Source organism: Morone saxatilis, unplaced genomic scaffold (genome assembly GCF_004916995.1).
Source record: "Morone saxatilis isolate NCDOM2014 unplaced genomic scaffold, NCSU_SB_2.0 Contig3, whole genome shotgun sequence".
NCBI classification, from domain to species: Eukaryota; Metazoa; Chordata; class Actinopteri; family Moronidae; genus Morone; species Morone saxatilis.
The window spans coordinates 7,560,742-7,573,336 of NW_023339873.1; the positions used below are offsets into that span (position 1 = coordinate 7,560,742).

At 44.8% G+C, this 12,595-nt stretch overlaps 1 protein-coding gene across 3 annotated transcripts in view; it reads right to left on the minus strand.

The window, feature by feature from the left end:
* The window catches only part of ppp2r3a (protein phosphatase 2, regulatory subunit B'', alpha), a 53,791-nt gene that overhangs the window by 17,225 nt on the left and 23,971 nt on the right, over nt 1-12,595 (minus strand). For all 3 annotated transcript variants that reach the window (XM_035674796.1, XM_035674797.1, XM_035674799.1), the window contains exon 2: nt 4,194-7,812. In XM_035674796.1, the coding sequence (XP_035530689.1) occupies nt 4,194-6,992 (2,799 nt within the window). In that variant the 5' untranslated portion in view covers nt 6,993-7,812. The remainder of the gene's footprint in view (nt 1-4,193; nt 7,813-12,595) is intronic.

Genomic DNA, 12,595 nt, shown 5'->3' on the forward strand with positions numbered 1-12,595 from the left:
TGTGTGTGGCTTGTGTGTGTGTGCGTATCAAAGGGCTTGGTGGTGAATATTCCATTGTCCAGGCTAACCTTGGATGGTATGAACTGTATTGGAAAAGTCCTCTCACACATAGCAACACAGGCCCCTGCCTGGGAGTGCATTGTGTGTATGTGTGTGTGTGTGTGTGTGTGTGTGTGCGCATGTATAAATGAATGCATTCATCTGTGTGCTTGTGCACCTAGGTTGAAACAGGCGTCTTTCCCTCCTTGGCCGAGGTTCCCGCTGTGACCTTATTTCCTGTGGAAGCAGCCGAGGAATGATGTCATCCTCCACCAACCCAGAGTCAACAACTGTACACTGCAGGCCCCCTTCTTACTAGCATCCCCCTCCCCCAGCACCATGAGTCTCTTTCTCATCTCCGTTCTTTTTCTATGCCCGCTCCTCTTCTTCTCCAACTGCCTATGAATTCCTCTGTTCTCTAAGTCAACTTCTCAGATAACTAAAAACTTCCCACCCCCTACTGTCTCACACAGACATTCATTCATTTGGCTTTCCTGTCTTCCTGTTATTTCCTTTCTATCTCCACGGATTTCTTTATCACTTCGTCTATTCTTTTTGCAAGGCTCTCTGTGCCAAAAAGTAGCAGGTCTAAAAAGGTCAACAGTTTCTTTCCTCGGCTGGCAAAAAATATGAGCAGGGACGATCAGAAAGAGGAACACTGACTCATGCAAGACGGCCGTGTCAAACTGTATAACTATGAAGCAGAAATATCCACAAGCTAATTCCACTTTCATTCCACGGGCCAGAATACGGCTACAGGTACAGATTTATCATTTAACCTCTTTTCTGGATTGGTTGGTTTTGGGGTGTGTGTAATCACACATGCAACTTTGATGTGGCTCAACACTATTACTTAATGTCTTGCAGTCTTACTAGGAGATAGTGTGTTGCTTAGTTTTCTGTGAAAAAAGTCAATTTACTCACACAGTGTTGTTGAATTGTTTCTACAAAAGTGAATTCATCAGTGAAATCAGTTCCACATGTCAGTGACAGTGATACATGTTAACAGTTACAATCCAAAAAATGCAGAGTATGTTCCAGTTATGGTCCAGATCCAGGTATGGATGAAATGTGAAGTGAATCACCTCCTCAACAGTTTCCTGGAACAAACCCTTCAGCACACCCTAACTCAAGCTGTAACTGACCAGCACTATTCTAGCCTAGCAACATGCCCACAGCAGTTGGCAAAAACACTCAAATCAGCAGTGGGTTAATTAAGCCATCAGAATGGCAGCTCTGGATACAGCCAGGAGTGTACGTGCATCTGTAAATCATGACACCATTGGCTGTACTGAAACATCCCAACTCAAACAAGCACATACAGGTCAGATGAGCTCTCAAATATCTCTTCTTATATTTCCCAAAAACAGAGAGAATGGAGAAGAAATGCAGACCAACTGCCAGTGGAAGGCCACTGATCTGAAGTACCACTAACAGATGCTACTCGCAGCATCACTACTGCCACGTCTCCCTACTCTAAGTTTGACTGTTATGGCCTTGCTTCTGATTTATATTAGCTGGCTTCCTTGTCTCCATAGAGATTAATGGATCTGCTCTGACAGGTGCAGAAAGCCCTGTATTAGTCTGTCAGCAGCAGAATCAACAATAAACACATGTGTGCACGCACACACACACACACAGATGAGGATGCTACTGCCTTAGGCCAGTGTCATCCCAGCGGGCTTAGCAGAGCTTCCCATCGAAGCCATGACAGTGCCAAGGGAACCACAGCTACAAATCTCCAAGATGGAGTGTGTAAGTAGTTGTGTACGAGAGTGCAAGGGCATTTTGTCACTTATGTGTGAGGGGGCTTGCCTTGTTTATAGTTTGACTGGCAGTTTAATGTGCAACTGAGGCAGGAGGCGTGGTTGGCACTTAGGAATATTAGCATAATTCCCAGAGTGCCAGAGTTGCTATTGGGTGTCAGAGAGCTATTCCGAAACTCAGCTGTGACCCACAGTAGCACTGGGTCAACTTACCCTCGGGCCAACAAACAGACACACACAATCATGCTCGGTCAAAGACACATTCACCACACAGGATTCACATGAATACACCTGTATGCATATATACATGTATGGGCACATATGTAAATGCACACACATATGTGAACATCTGAACATTTAAGAAAGCCTGGATGCATGCACAGCGTGCACACCAACATGAACGCCATCACACACCCTCACACACACATATGCAGGTCCATTTACACTGTGGCGACAGTCAGTCTGTTAGCGGGATGCCATAGTACAGAGGGGTAGACAGATTTAGGTCTCCCTCACACCTAGCTCTGCCAGGGGTGGAGGGGGTTGGAGGGTAACGATACCGTTAACACTCAGTGTGCCAACAGATGCCCCCCACACCCTACCCCACCTCGCCCCGCCCTTCCCCCCCTCCTGCTGTGCTCCAATCAGCACCTCTCATTGGGTTGCTCTGCCCTCCACACAGCAACAACTGTTATTCACCGCTCCCAAAATAACACAGCGGCCAATCACAGGGCAGGAAGAGAAAGCAGTGGTCAACATAGACTGACTCTTGACTTAACTGCAGGTGAAAGAAGGACACAAAGAAGAAAAACAAAAAAGTGACACAGATGCAGAAAAGAAAGGAAAAAGTAGAGAGAAAGAATGGCAGATGCAAGAATGGCAAGAGATTACAAGAAATATGGAGGCAGGGGAGCAGAAAAACTAAAACAGAGAGGAAAGAGAGATAGATAGGCAGACAGAAGACGGAGGAGGAATGAGATCGCGTAATGATGTGTTCTGGTGCTGGCTGTTCTGTTCTGACTGTGGCAGCTACCATGGTAACCTCATAAATAGGTGCCCTACATATCATCAGGGCATAAGGTTACACAGCTCAGTAAATAAACACACACATAGACACACACACAAACAGCAGTGGGAGAATGGTGAGGAGAATAAGAGATGATGGGAGAGCAACAAAATAAGTACATTAATAAGGGAGAAAAAAAATCAAAGGGAGTAAAGCAGGGAGAAAGGAAAAACTGACAACAGTAATGACTTGATACTCTGTGTAGGTGTTAATGTGTGTTTGTCTGTCATACATAATTACCTAAATCTACAATGTGCTATTTAACACCCACATCAGAGACAAGCTGAGGTAACCCTCCCCCATCCCCTTTCTAAGTTTATTCACTGTAGTGTAGCTTATGCACACACACACACACACACACACACACAGAAACAAACGCTCCAATTGCCTTAGCCTCTCCCTCCCTCTGTAGCAAAACCCTAAATTACCTTTAAATATTCCCCAGGGTGGAAAGGAGGGCCAATACACACACATCTACAAACACACTCACATATACACATTCACGGTTCAAAACAAGTTAGAAACCAGGAAAAGTCAACAAAGAGCCACTCCTAACACAATGAGCTGTTCTGTTCCATGATTCAAAACGCCAAGCTTTTTATTTGTGCCCAGATAGGGAAACTGTATCAGCGTGTTCATCGCAGTTAATGAATACTATTCATCACGGCCCATCAATTACATTGGTATCAACCCCGTTGTGTCACAACGATAAAATCCTCGCCTGGGTGTTTTATATGACATGTACTGAAAGCAATCGAGGGTTTCATTCAAATTGTCTATTCTTATTCTAATGCTGTCAATCATCCTCTTTTTTGGTTCCTGTATGTCTGTCAGTCAGTCACTCTCAGACTGACTGTCTATTTGCTTCTTATCCCATGGCAACAGTATCATCAAATACATATTTTGCAACATTTTACAGAATGAAAATATCCTCCAAAATCACAAAAATGGGATTAAAATAAAGACAATGTTCCACCTCTACTCCAAATACCAGAAGTGACATTTTCTTCTACAAAGCAGGGAGCTACTGTTTCAGCCAGAGAAAGTTAGACTCAGTTATGAGTTTTTTCACCAGACAAAAATAATAATTATTTAGGTCTTGGAGTTCATTACATGATTTAAGTCCTTAAAATTCCTATCCCTTTATTTTTTGACAAGATATAAACAATAACTGGTTGTGCAAAATAAAATCTCTCATGTTGTGGTGATACATGGGTAATCATGCAGCTGTAATAGTGTGGAATTGTAGTATTTAATGAAGGCTGTCCATTAGCTTGTGCAGTTGTCAGTAGTTTTAATTTTAAGGTGTGTCTCTCACTTACTCTGATCACCTCTGGAGTCTGCTGGATGAGGAGTGTTGAACCAGTTTCCCTCGCAACAGCAGGGTCACCAACAGCAACGGCAGCATCTCTTGTGGCTACCACAATTGGGATGGCAACAGGGGCTGTAGCTTCAGGTGCAGCCACAGGTGTAGGTTCAGCTGAATGTGTGGAGGTGGAGGAATGCAAGCTCACAGGTGCAGATGTTATAGAGGCAGGGATGGATTTTGAATCAGTCTCACCTGTAGAGACTTCTGTAACTTCATCTGTTGCCTCACTTGTAGGCTCAAGTATGGGTGTAGGGAGGGGTTTGGGGGCCTCATCAAGTGTAAGTTTAGGTGCAGGTTCGGATGTAGCATTGCACACAGCTTCTGAAACTGCATTTATAGGTGTCAATGCAGGTGAAACTGCATGTGTGTTGGCCAGGGATTGTTTTGGTGGTATAGCTGGGACTGCATTTGTGCGTATGGGAGGAACAGTGGGTGCAACTGGTGGGTTTGGGCACTCCAGAGGGGTGTCAGCCCTGCCAGTGGTGGCCAGTGTATCCTGCAAGAGCCTCATCACCTCCCGCTCCTTCCCACTGTTTCTTTCAGCACTCCCTGTGCTCCCTGCCCCAGAATCCACCAGCTCCTGGGCAAAACTCTCAATGCTCTCCAGGATCCTCAGAAGCAGTGCCCCATCCTCTTCCTCTCCCACCACAGCTTCACTGTTCTCTCCCTGGGGAGGAGTGACACTCTGGGGAGTCCTGGAGCTAGGGCCATTCATGGCTAGGTGGCTGTCTGGCTTCTGGATTTGGAACTGGGCCATTTTGGGCTGAGTGAGGCCCTCACTGGAAGCAATTCCTTGGCCTCCTTCTCTCTTCCTGGTTTTGGCTGGAAGTGGCGGCTCATTGTTTCTTGGGTGGCTCATACTCTGAGACAGATTCTCTAAGTCCATCAGCAGCTTGTCAATGTCATCGTTCCTGTGTGTGACAGCTTTGGGTGCCGAGACAGTTAGTGGCGCAGAGGAGGGCCAAGTCGGGCTGTAGCCAGTGCTGGTCGGAAAAGTATTTGAAGAGTAATGGAGTGTGTGTGGATGGGACAGGTGCATGTGTTGACCCAATGCTGTGCTGCTTTTGTCCTGGGTGGTGTTCACCCCTCTGGTTGGAGTGTGTGTCTGTTGTGAGATTTGTTCTGGTGTCTTGCTCACATCTGCTTCCTCTTCCTCAATATAAAGAGCCTCCATAGGGGATGTTGGAGGTGTGTGTGTGTATGGTGGGGTCGGGGAGGTACGAAGAGGGGAAGGAGAGTGTGTTGGGGAGGAGCTGGATTGAGAACATGTGACAGATGGGGGAGAGAGTGTATGCTGTGTGGTAGAAGACGCATGTGAATGTTTTAGTCCATTGGTAAGTGGAGAGACTCTGGACGGGGAGCTTTGGACTGGTTTGGTATGGATGGAGTCTGATTTCAAAGAAGATGAGGAGGAAGATAAAACAGAGGAGGAAGTAGAAGATGCAGAATGAGGAACAGTTTTTTGGATGGGAGGTGAGTGCACCACATCCTCATAGCGAGGAGGTTGCTCATTTCCAAATATTGGAGAGTATGGTCCCTGCTGGATGGAGTGAAGAGTGTTGACCAGCTCAGCTAGATCACTGTGCCCACTTCCCGGTGCACCCTGACACAGCTGTCCACTGCCTCCCAAACTTCCAATTCCCTCCAGCTCCAGAGGTAGTTTCTTCAAATAGGAGCTGAGTCGGGTCATCACGGCCCGATACACACTATCAGGACTGGCTCCTTCATCCTCTGGCCCTCCACCAGCTTTGCGTCTGATGCACTGCTTGATGATGTCAGTGCATTTCTTTAGGTCTTCAGAACATTTAAGTAGGATGTCAAGGCAGGCGCGGATGTCCTCCCCACCTGCTCCCCCAGAACCCGCCTCCGCTCGTGTCTTCTCCAGCAGACGGGCAATTAGGTTCTCCTCTCCCAAGGCGTTGAGGTACAGGGAGGCCACTGTGTTCAGACTTTGGTCCAAAGACCCAATACTTGACAGGCTGCTTGTTGATCCACCGCCCATTTTGGTGATGGCTGACAAGGTGCCTGTGCTGCTCTTTAGCTTTGTCTCCTCCTGGCCTGCTCCTTTCCCTGGCACAAATGGAGGCAGGTTCTCATCATTAGAAGTAGCCATGCCATTTGTCATGCCGTTAGTCATTCCGTTTGTGGTGACCTGGGAACTGAAGTGGCCGTAGATGATCTCCAGGTCAGTGGAGCGACGGCTGAAAGAGTCAGGACGGACCTTGCGACCTTTCCGGAACGTGACGTGGCTTGAGGAGGAGAGGCGCAGCTTGTCAAAAGAAAACTCTTTGAGCTTACCACTGGCCAGATTGATGGCCTCTTCTGTAATATCCTTCAGACTGCCAGAGGTGCTCAGGTTCCCAGTCGATCCTCCGACATTGGGGGTCTTTTTACCACGCCATGAGGGGCTGTCCTCCCCCAAAGACAGATTTCCACTACTACCTGCCCTCTCTAGACCACCATTATAATTAGTATCCATGGTAACACAAATTTTACCATGGTTAGGAAGTTGCTGAGTGATCATGTTATGGGAGTGTATGAGTAAGTTGTTTGGGTCAGTGTATACAGGGTCAGGGGCAACCATCAGCTCCGAGCACGTGCCACGGTGTGCCACGGTACAGTCCAGTCCCTGGGACAGTGCCCCACATGGCCCTGAGCAGTAGTGCACAGCGTGAGAGTGAGTGCGCCGGTCCACTACCACACTGTTGTAGCAGCTCACGCTGCTCACCACTACACGATAGGCTGCTGCCATGGTGTCCAGTGTCCTTCAGGGCATAGGAAGCTCAAAATAATATCAAAGTATAAAACAAAAACAATAAAGCCTTGACAAAAATCCTAATGGATTATAGTGTTTTATAATATAATGTTCAGATAAGACAGAAAAACAGTTTAAATCCAAACACTAAATCATCTCGCTGAAAAAAGATGTTTCAACTCCATGGTGACAATTTTCAAAGACCTCTAATGCTGTAGAAAAAAAAACTGCCAGTCTGAAAAAATTGTGTACAACAACGACTTCCAAAGATATCCTTTAATGCTTGCACACAAAAGAGCTTTAAAGGGTTACACTCTCTTGCAGAGGCAAAGAATTCCTTGTCGGAGATCTCTGGGCCTCTTAATAACAGCTGTAAGGTTCCTCCTCTCTCCACAGGCACCTTCCCCGTTTCCTCTCTAGCAGCAGCTCATTAGCCACTAATGACAGCCGTGGAGGATGGCGACAGCAGAAGATCCAGCTGGGATATCATCCATCCCTCCAAAGGAGTAGCCCCAGGGGCCTAATTCGAGGCCAGCGAGGCCTTAACATCGCCCCAGCCTAGACTCATCCCCTAGGCAATGAGATGTTGGAAGAACCCCCTTATCTCGTTCTGTGGTTTCTAAAGTTCTAGTGGAGCTGAGAACTGTTTGCTGACTCCAACACAGCTGCAGAATAGCAGGGGACCGTCCACAGATGGCCGACTGCCTTTTTTCTTTCTGTGCGTGTGTGTCAGTCCCGTTCTCTCTCTCGCCCCTTCCGTCTCCCGCTGTCAGCCATGTGTCAGAGGAAGTGTGTGTTTCTGACAGGAGGACACCACCTGCGAGTCAGCAGAGAGGGGGGGTAGGGAGACAAGATAGAGGGTGAGAAAGAGGGAAAGGAAAACAGAGAAAGAGAAAGTAAATCATTAAGCCGGTTCTCAAAAAGTGGATCATTGTGAATGTAAGTGCACGTGTGTGTACACATATGGTTTTGTGTATGAGTAAGACACTTTCCCTCCAGCTATCATCCAGATGACAGCTGATATGAGGGCTTAGTCTCTTTATCATAAAAAAAACATCAAAACCGCACTTAACTTCCTGCCACATAAACCTCAAAAACACACATTTACATATACAGATCAAAAGGAAGGGTGAAAGGGAATACCAGAAGTCAGGAAGGTTAAATAGGCAAAGTAGAAAAAAAGAGATCAGACTCCCTCTCTCGTCACAGCAGAGCTACAAAGAGTTTTCTTTAAGCCCGCTGAGAAAGAGAAATCACGACTCCGTAAAAGAGAGGCGGGTGTGTCGGAAGGAGAAAACACATGTTGCTTTCACGTTCCCTGCACTCCAGTAGGAATCCTATATTATGTTAAATATGAAGTGTTGATGTGTTTTTCTGTTCTACTGTGTTTTATTCTTCTTCTGACCAACTACCAGTGCTTCAGAAGAAACAAAAAGACTGAAGCAGACAAGTGCAAACAGGACTAGGACAGCCTTTCAAGCTCCATTAATTATGAGCCTAATCAAAACAAATACTCCTCACATGGGTGTGCACAATCTGACTTTTGGATCTACAGATCCACCTAAAAGTTAAATTTTTACAGCTGGAAGCTAACAGATAGTAAAGAGTGCTTTATTTTTTAGGCACTAGGATTTCAATTTTGATCATTTCGGCTTAGGATTTCAAACTTTTTCAAAATGAAAACTTCTTAGTTTGCATATAAACCTCTATTGAGGGGGGTCATATAGGAGAGGCGGCTCTATATGGCAAAAGAAGTCAAGCAATATGTAAATACCAGTAACATGCCACATACCAGGAACTAACATAGCCTGAGCAGAAGGTAAACACATTGTGCAGTAAACCTGCAAGCGAAGCTAAAGGACCGAAAAGATTCAACATGTAAGGACCCATATTTTTTCATTCTTTTTTTGTATTGCTCTTGCCCTCTCTTTTATGTTTCATTCTTTACATCTCTCCCCCCTCTATCAATTACTTTGAGATGCCTTTGTGTCTCAGTTTCAGTCTTTAATGGCGCCAATTTATTCTCTGTTTTCCTCCCCCTCCACAAGGGCAACACATTCCTCACAGCTGTGCCCTCATACATGTGCAAGCCAATAAATACATATGTATACATTAACTGTAATAATGCGGTAAGACAGCACTACTATAGCCACAACCCCACACACAATCCAACTTCAAGCTTAATCCCAACTATACACATATACTGTATATTTACTGAAACTGTCAAGATACATGAATTTCACAAAATGTAAGACATATTTACGGTGCAAATTTGAAACTACAAAACTGAAAAGTAAGAAAAAAAACTGAGCACTCACAAAAACACTGCCAAGGCACTCAGCTGATAGTTCATACCTGTGGGGATGCAGGATTTTCAGAATGACCACAGGAAGGCAGAACAACATTGAAAGGTTATTACAACTTAGACTGAGAACGCTGACATATAATCTGTAGTGGGTTCTCGAGGGAATTGTGGAGCCGGAGTTTCCTACTTAAAAGCGTGAAAAAGAGCAATGGGCAGAGGGAGGGGGATGATTGGTGGGCTTGTGGGTAGGGGAGAGGGGGTTGGCAAGGTGGGGCTGGGGGTTTGTGGCACCTGGAGAAACAACTATTAAGAAGTTGAATAGAAAAAACAGGTGGCCACCTCATCTTTCTGTCTCCCTTTCTCTCCACACAAACACAACAGCTGGATGCTGCTGAATCAGTCTCCTGAGCAGGAAATTACACTTCCTGGCAAGCGGCACTTGAAATCTGGACACACAGTTAGAAATAGACTATTATAGGATAATAATCGTACATACACATATGTCCACACACGCTCCTTCCTCCTTGCTGTACACACTCTTGATATCTGTGTGTGTATCTTGGTAAACAACAGCTTCCCAAAGTGATATTGAGCATGTAAACAAACTCCACTGGTGTTTATAACACTGAGCAACCTGCACTCACACGCACGTGCATACACCCACTCGTGAATGCCCGCACATGCCTCACTGACACATATTACAGAAAACGATGATCCATTAGTGAACACTACACATTCTGTTGTGTCTTTTCAAGCCCTGCTGTGATTTAATGGCAGCTAAGTATTAGGGGGGATTTTTTAGTTAGTGAGTTAGCTGAGAATGTGTGAGTCTGAGGTATCAGGTTTCAGTTTAACGTCAACAAGCCAAAGCTTACAGCTGAAATCAGGAATCAGGAATGTCTTTGGACATTAAAAAATCTAGGTTTATTTTTGAAAAATCTTGCAAGGATATAAACAAATAAAACGGTTGTTAACTCTCATAACTTAGTAATTCCGACTACAGGTTTCTTATTGCTAAAACAATAAATTGAGACAAATTTCATCAGACTGAAAATTACAGATGACAGAGCATATAGGGAAGATTACCTCTTAGCTTAATGTGAGGTTTTAACAAAGGGCCCCATAATGCAATTTGCAGTGGAATCTGATCCGTCCCCTTTATCCTTTGCTTCCTCCACTTCCTATTTCTTTTCAGAGGTTTTATTGCTCTCTGTAGCTCTGTGAATGGACCCAAAAGCAGAACAAGAAGAGAGTAGAGGAGGAAGACTGGTTGATTGTGCTCCCTGAGCTTCCCTGCAGTTATCTGCAACAACCTTTTCCCCTCTCTCCTTCCCATCCTTTAATTCTCTCCTTCTTTCCTTGCCTCTTCTCCCCTCCCTTCCTTCTTTAACCTCCATCTAAAAAAGTCTTTTCTTCAACTTGACCGTCACCAGGAAGCACTAAATCACCGGAGGCCACTTCTGTCACAACCTCCAATCCAGCAACTAAAAGTATGTTTGAGCATGTGCACAGAAAAAGGGTTGTGTACTTTGCCCACGTTAATACATCCATTTTGTTTTGCTGTGCATATGTGTGTGTCAATGGGTACACAGTAAGGGGCCAAGGGGGCCTCCCAGAGGAAGTGGGTCTTTGTAAAGAAGGCCCAAATAGGAACCCCAAACATACCTCCAGGGAGAAAGGACAGGTCTATACTAGCCCTCTCATAGTACACACACACACACACAGGTTGATGCACAATTGTATTGTTGGTACTGAGATCACACAGAGAAAACAGAGACCTCTGCTACACCATGCACATATTAAACAGAACCAAGAGAAAGGGACTACTGGCTCTGTGGGTATTAACTTCTGCCCTACAACAATAGCTACAAAAGAGGGAATACTGGGCTTTTTTCTACTCTGAGAAACACAAACACATACTTATTAGTAAATGCATACAAACACAAAAAAGAACAATGTGTAGTTTTTATATTCAGCAACTATAAAAGAATTCTATCAATTGTTTAAAAATAAGTTTTTTTCCATTTTTTCATCATCTATCTTTTCTTTCTTTAATTCATTCTCTCACTTTTCCCCTCTCCCACTCTCCGATCTTTACAAATGTCCAATGAACTAACTGCAGTTCTGACCCACTTCTCTGCTTCTTTCTGAAATCCTCACATGAATTATTTAATCTAAGCGCCTGTTTGCCTCCACACACACAAACCACAGTCATTTTCTCTTTAAAATAGAGTCAAACTTATTCTGTAGCCGAGTTTGTTCATCAGCTGTGCATCAATCAGTCGTGCTGTCATTTTGGGACAGAGGTGCAGACAGATAGAAAGATACTCTGGCAGACAGCTCTGTCCTTGTTGGGCCCTGACCACACTTTCACAATTACCATCATTCTCTACGTCAGCTACAGCTGCAGAGAAAGTCAGCCAGAGAAAAATAAGGGGAATGAGGGCCTGGTTGGCAATCAGATTGTCCAAATTGGGAAGAAGAGAATCAATTGTCTTACTTGTGCAGGTGAAAGAGAAAAACAGTAAAACTAATGCAGGGGAATACATTCTTTAAATCTGAAATCAGTCAACAGATTCTTTAGGCTTGAACCCTAAAACCAGTCCCTCCCTATCTCTCTCTTTCTGTCTGACAAAGCAAAAATACATTAAAATAAAACAAGTTAAATATGTGACATTAAAAGCATGACAGGAGGTCTCTGTTGACTGTGCCAGAAGAATGAGGCCATTAGTCCTGGAGAGCTGGAGTTTTTGGGGGCCTGGATTGCAAAAAGGCTCCGCCAGGTCCCACACAGAGACAAGCAGGGAGCTGCTATACAAACCAGACGTCTGTACACAAGCCAAAACACAGGCTGGAGAAGGATCAGTGGGGATATCTGACACAATAAGGGATTAAAAGACGGTTTTGTTTATATTTTTACAGTAGAAAGAATAAAACAACCATTTACTTATGAGGAATTCCCCGAAAGTGGGGGGAGACAACAACATCAGAGTTCACATATTAACACACGTGTTTATGCCTATCACGCATGCACCCGCACACACATTTACGGCTCTTCAAAGAAAAAATAAAGAGAAAACACGTAAAGAGCATATGTTTATCAAAACTGAATATGAACAGAAATGAGGGTGTATGCGTGTGCGTGTGTGTTCGTCTGGCAGAGACTTGGGGGTTCTCTCACTGTGTCTGCCAAACTTATTGTCTGGATGACACCCAGGCTGCTGAGAGCACAAATCACTGTACTCTGGAGACACACACACACACACACACACACACACAAACCAACACACAGCTG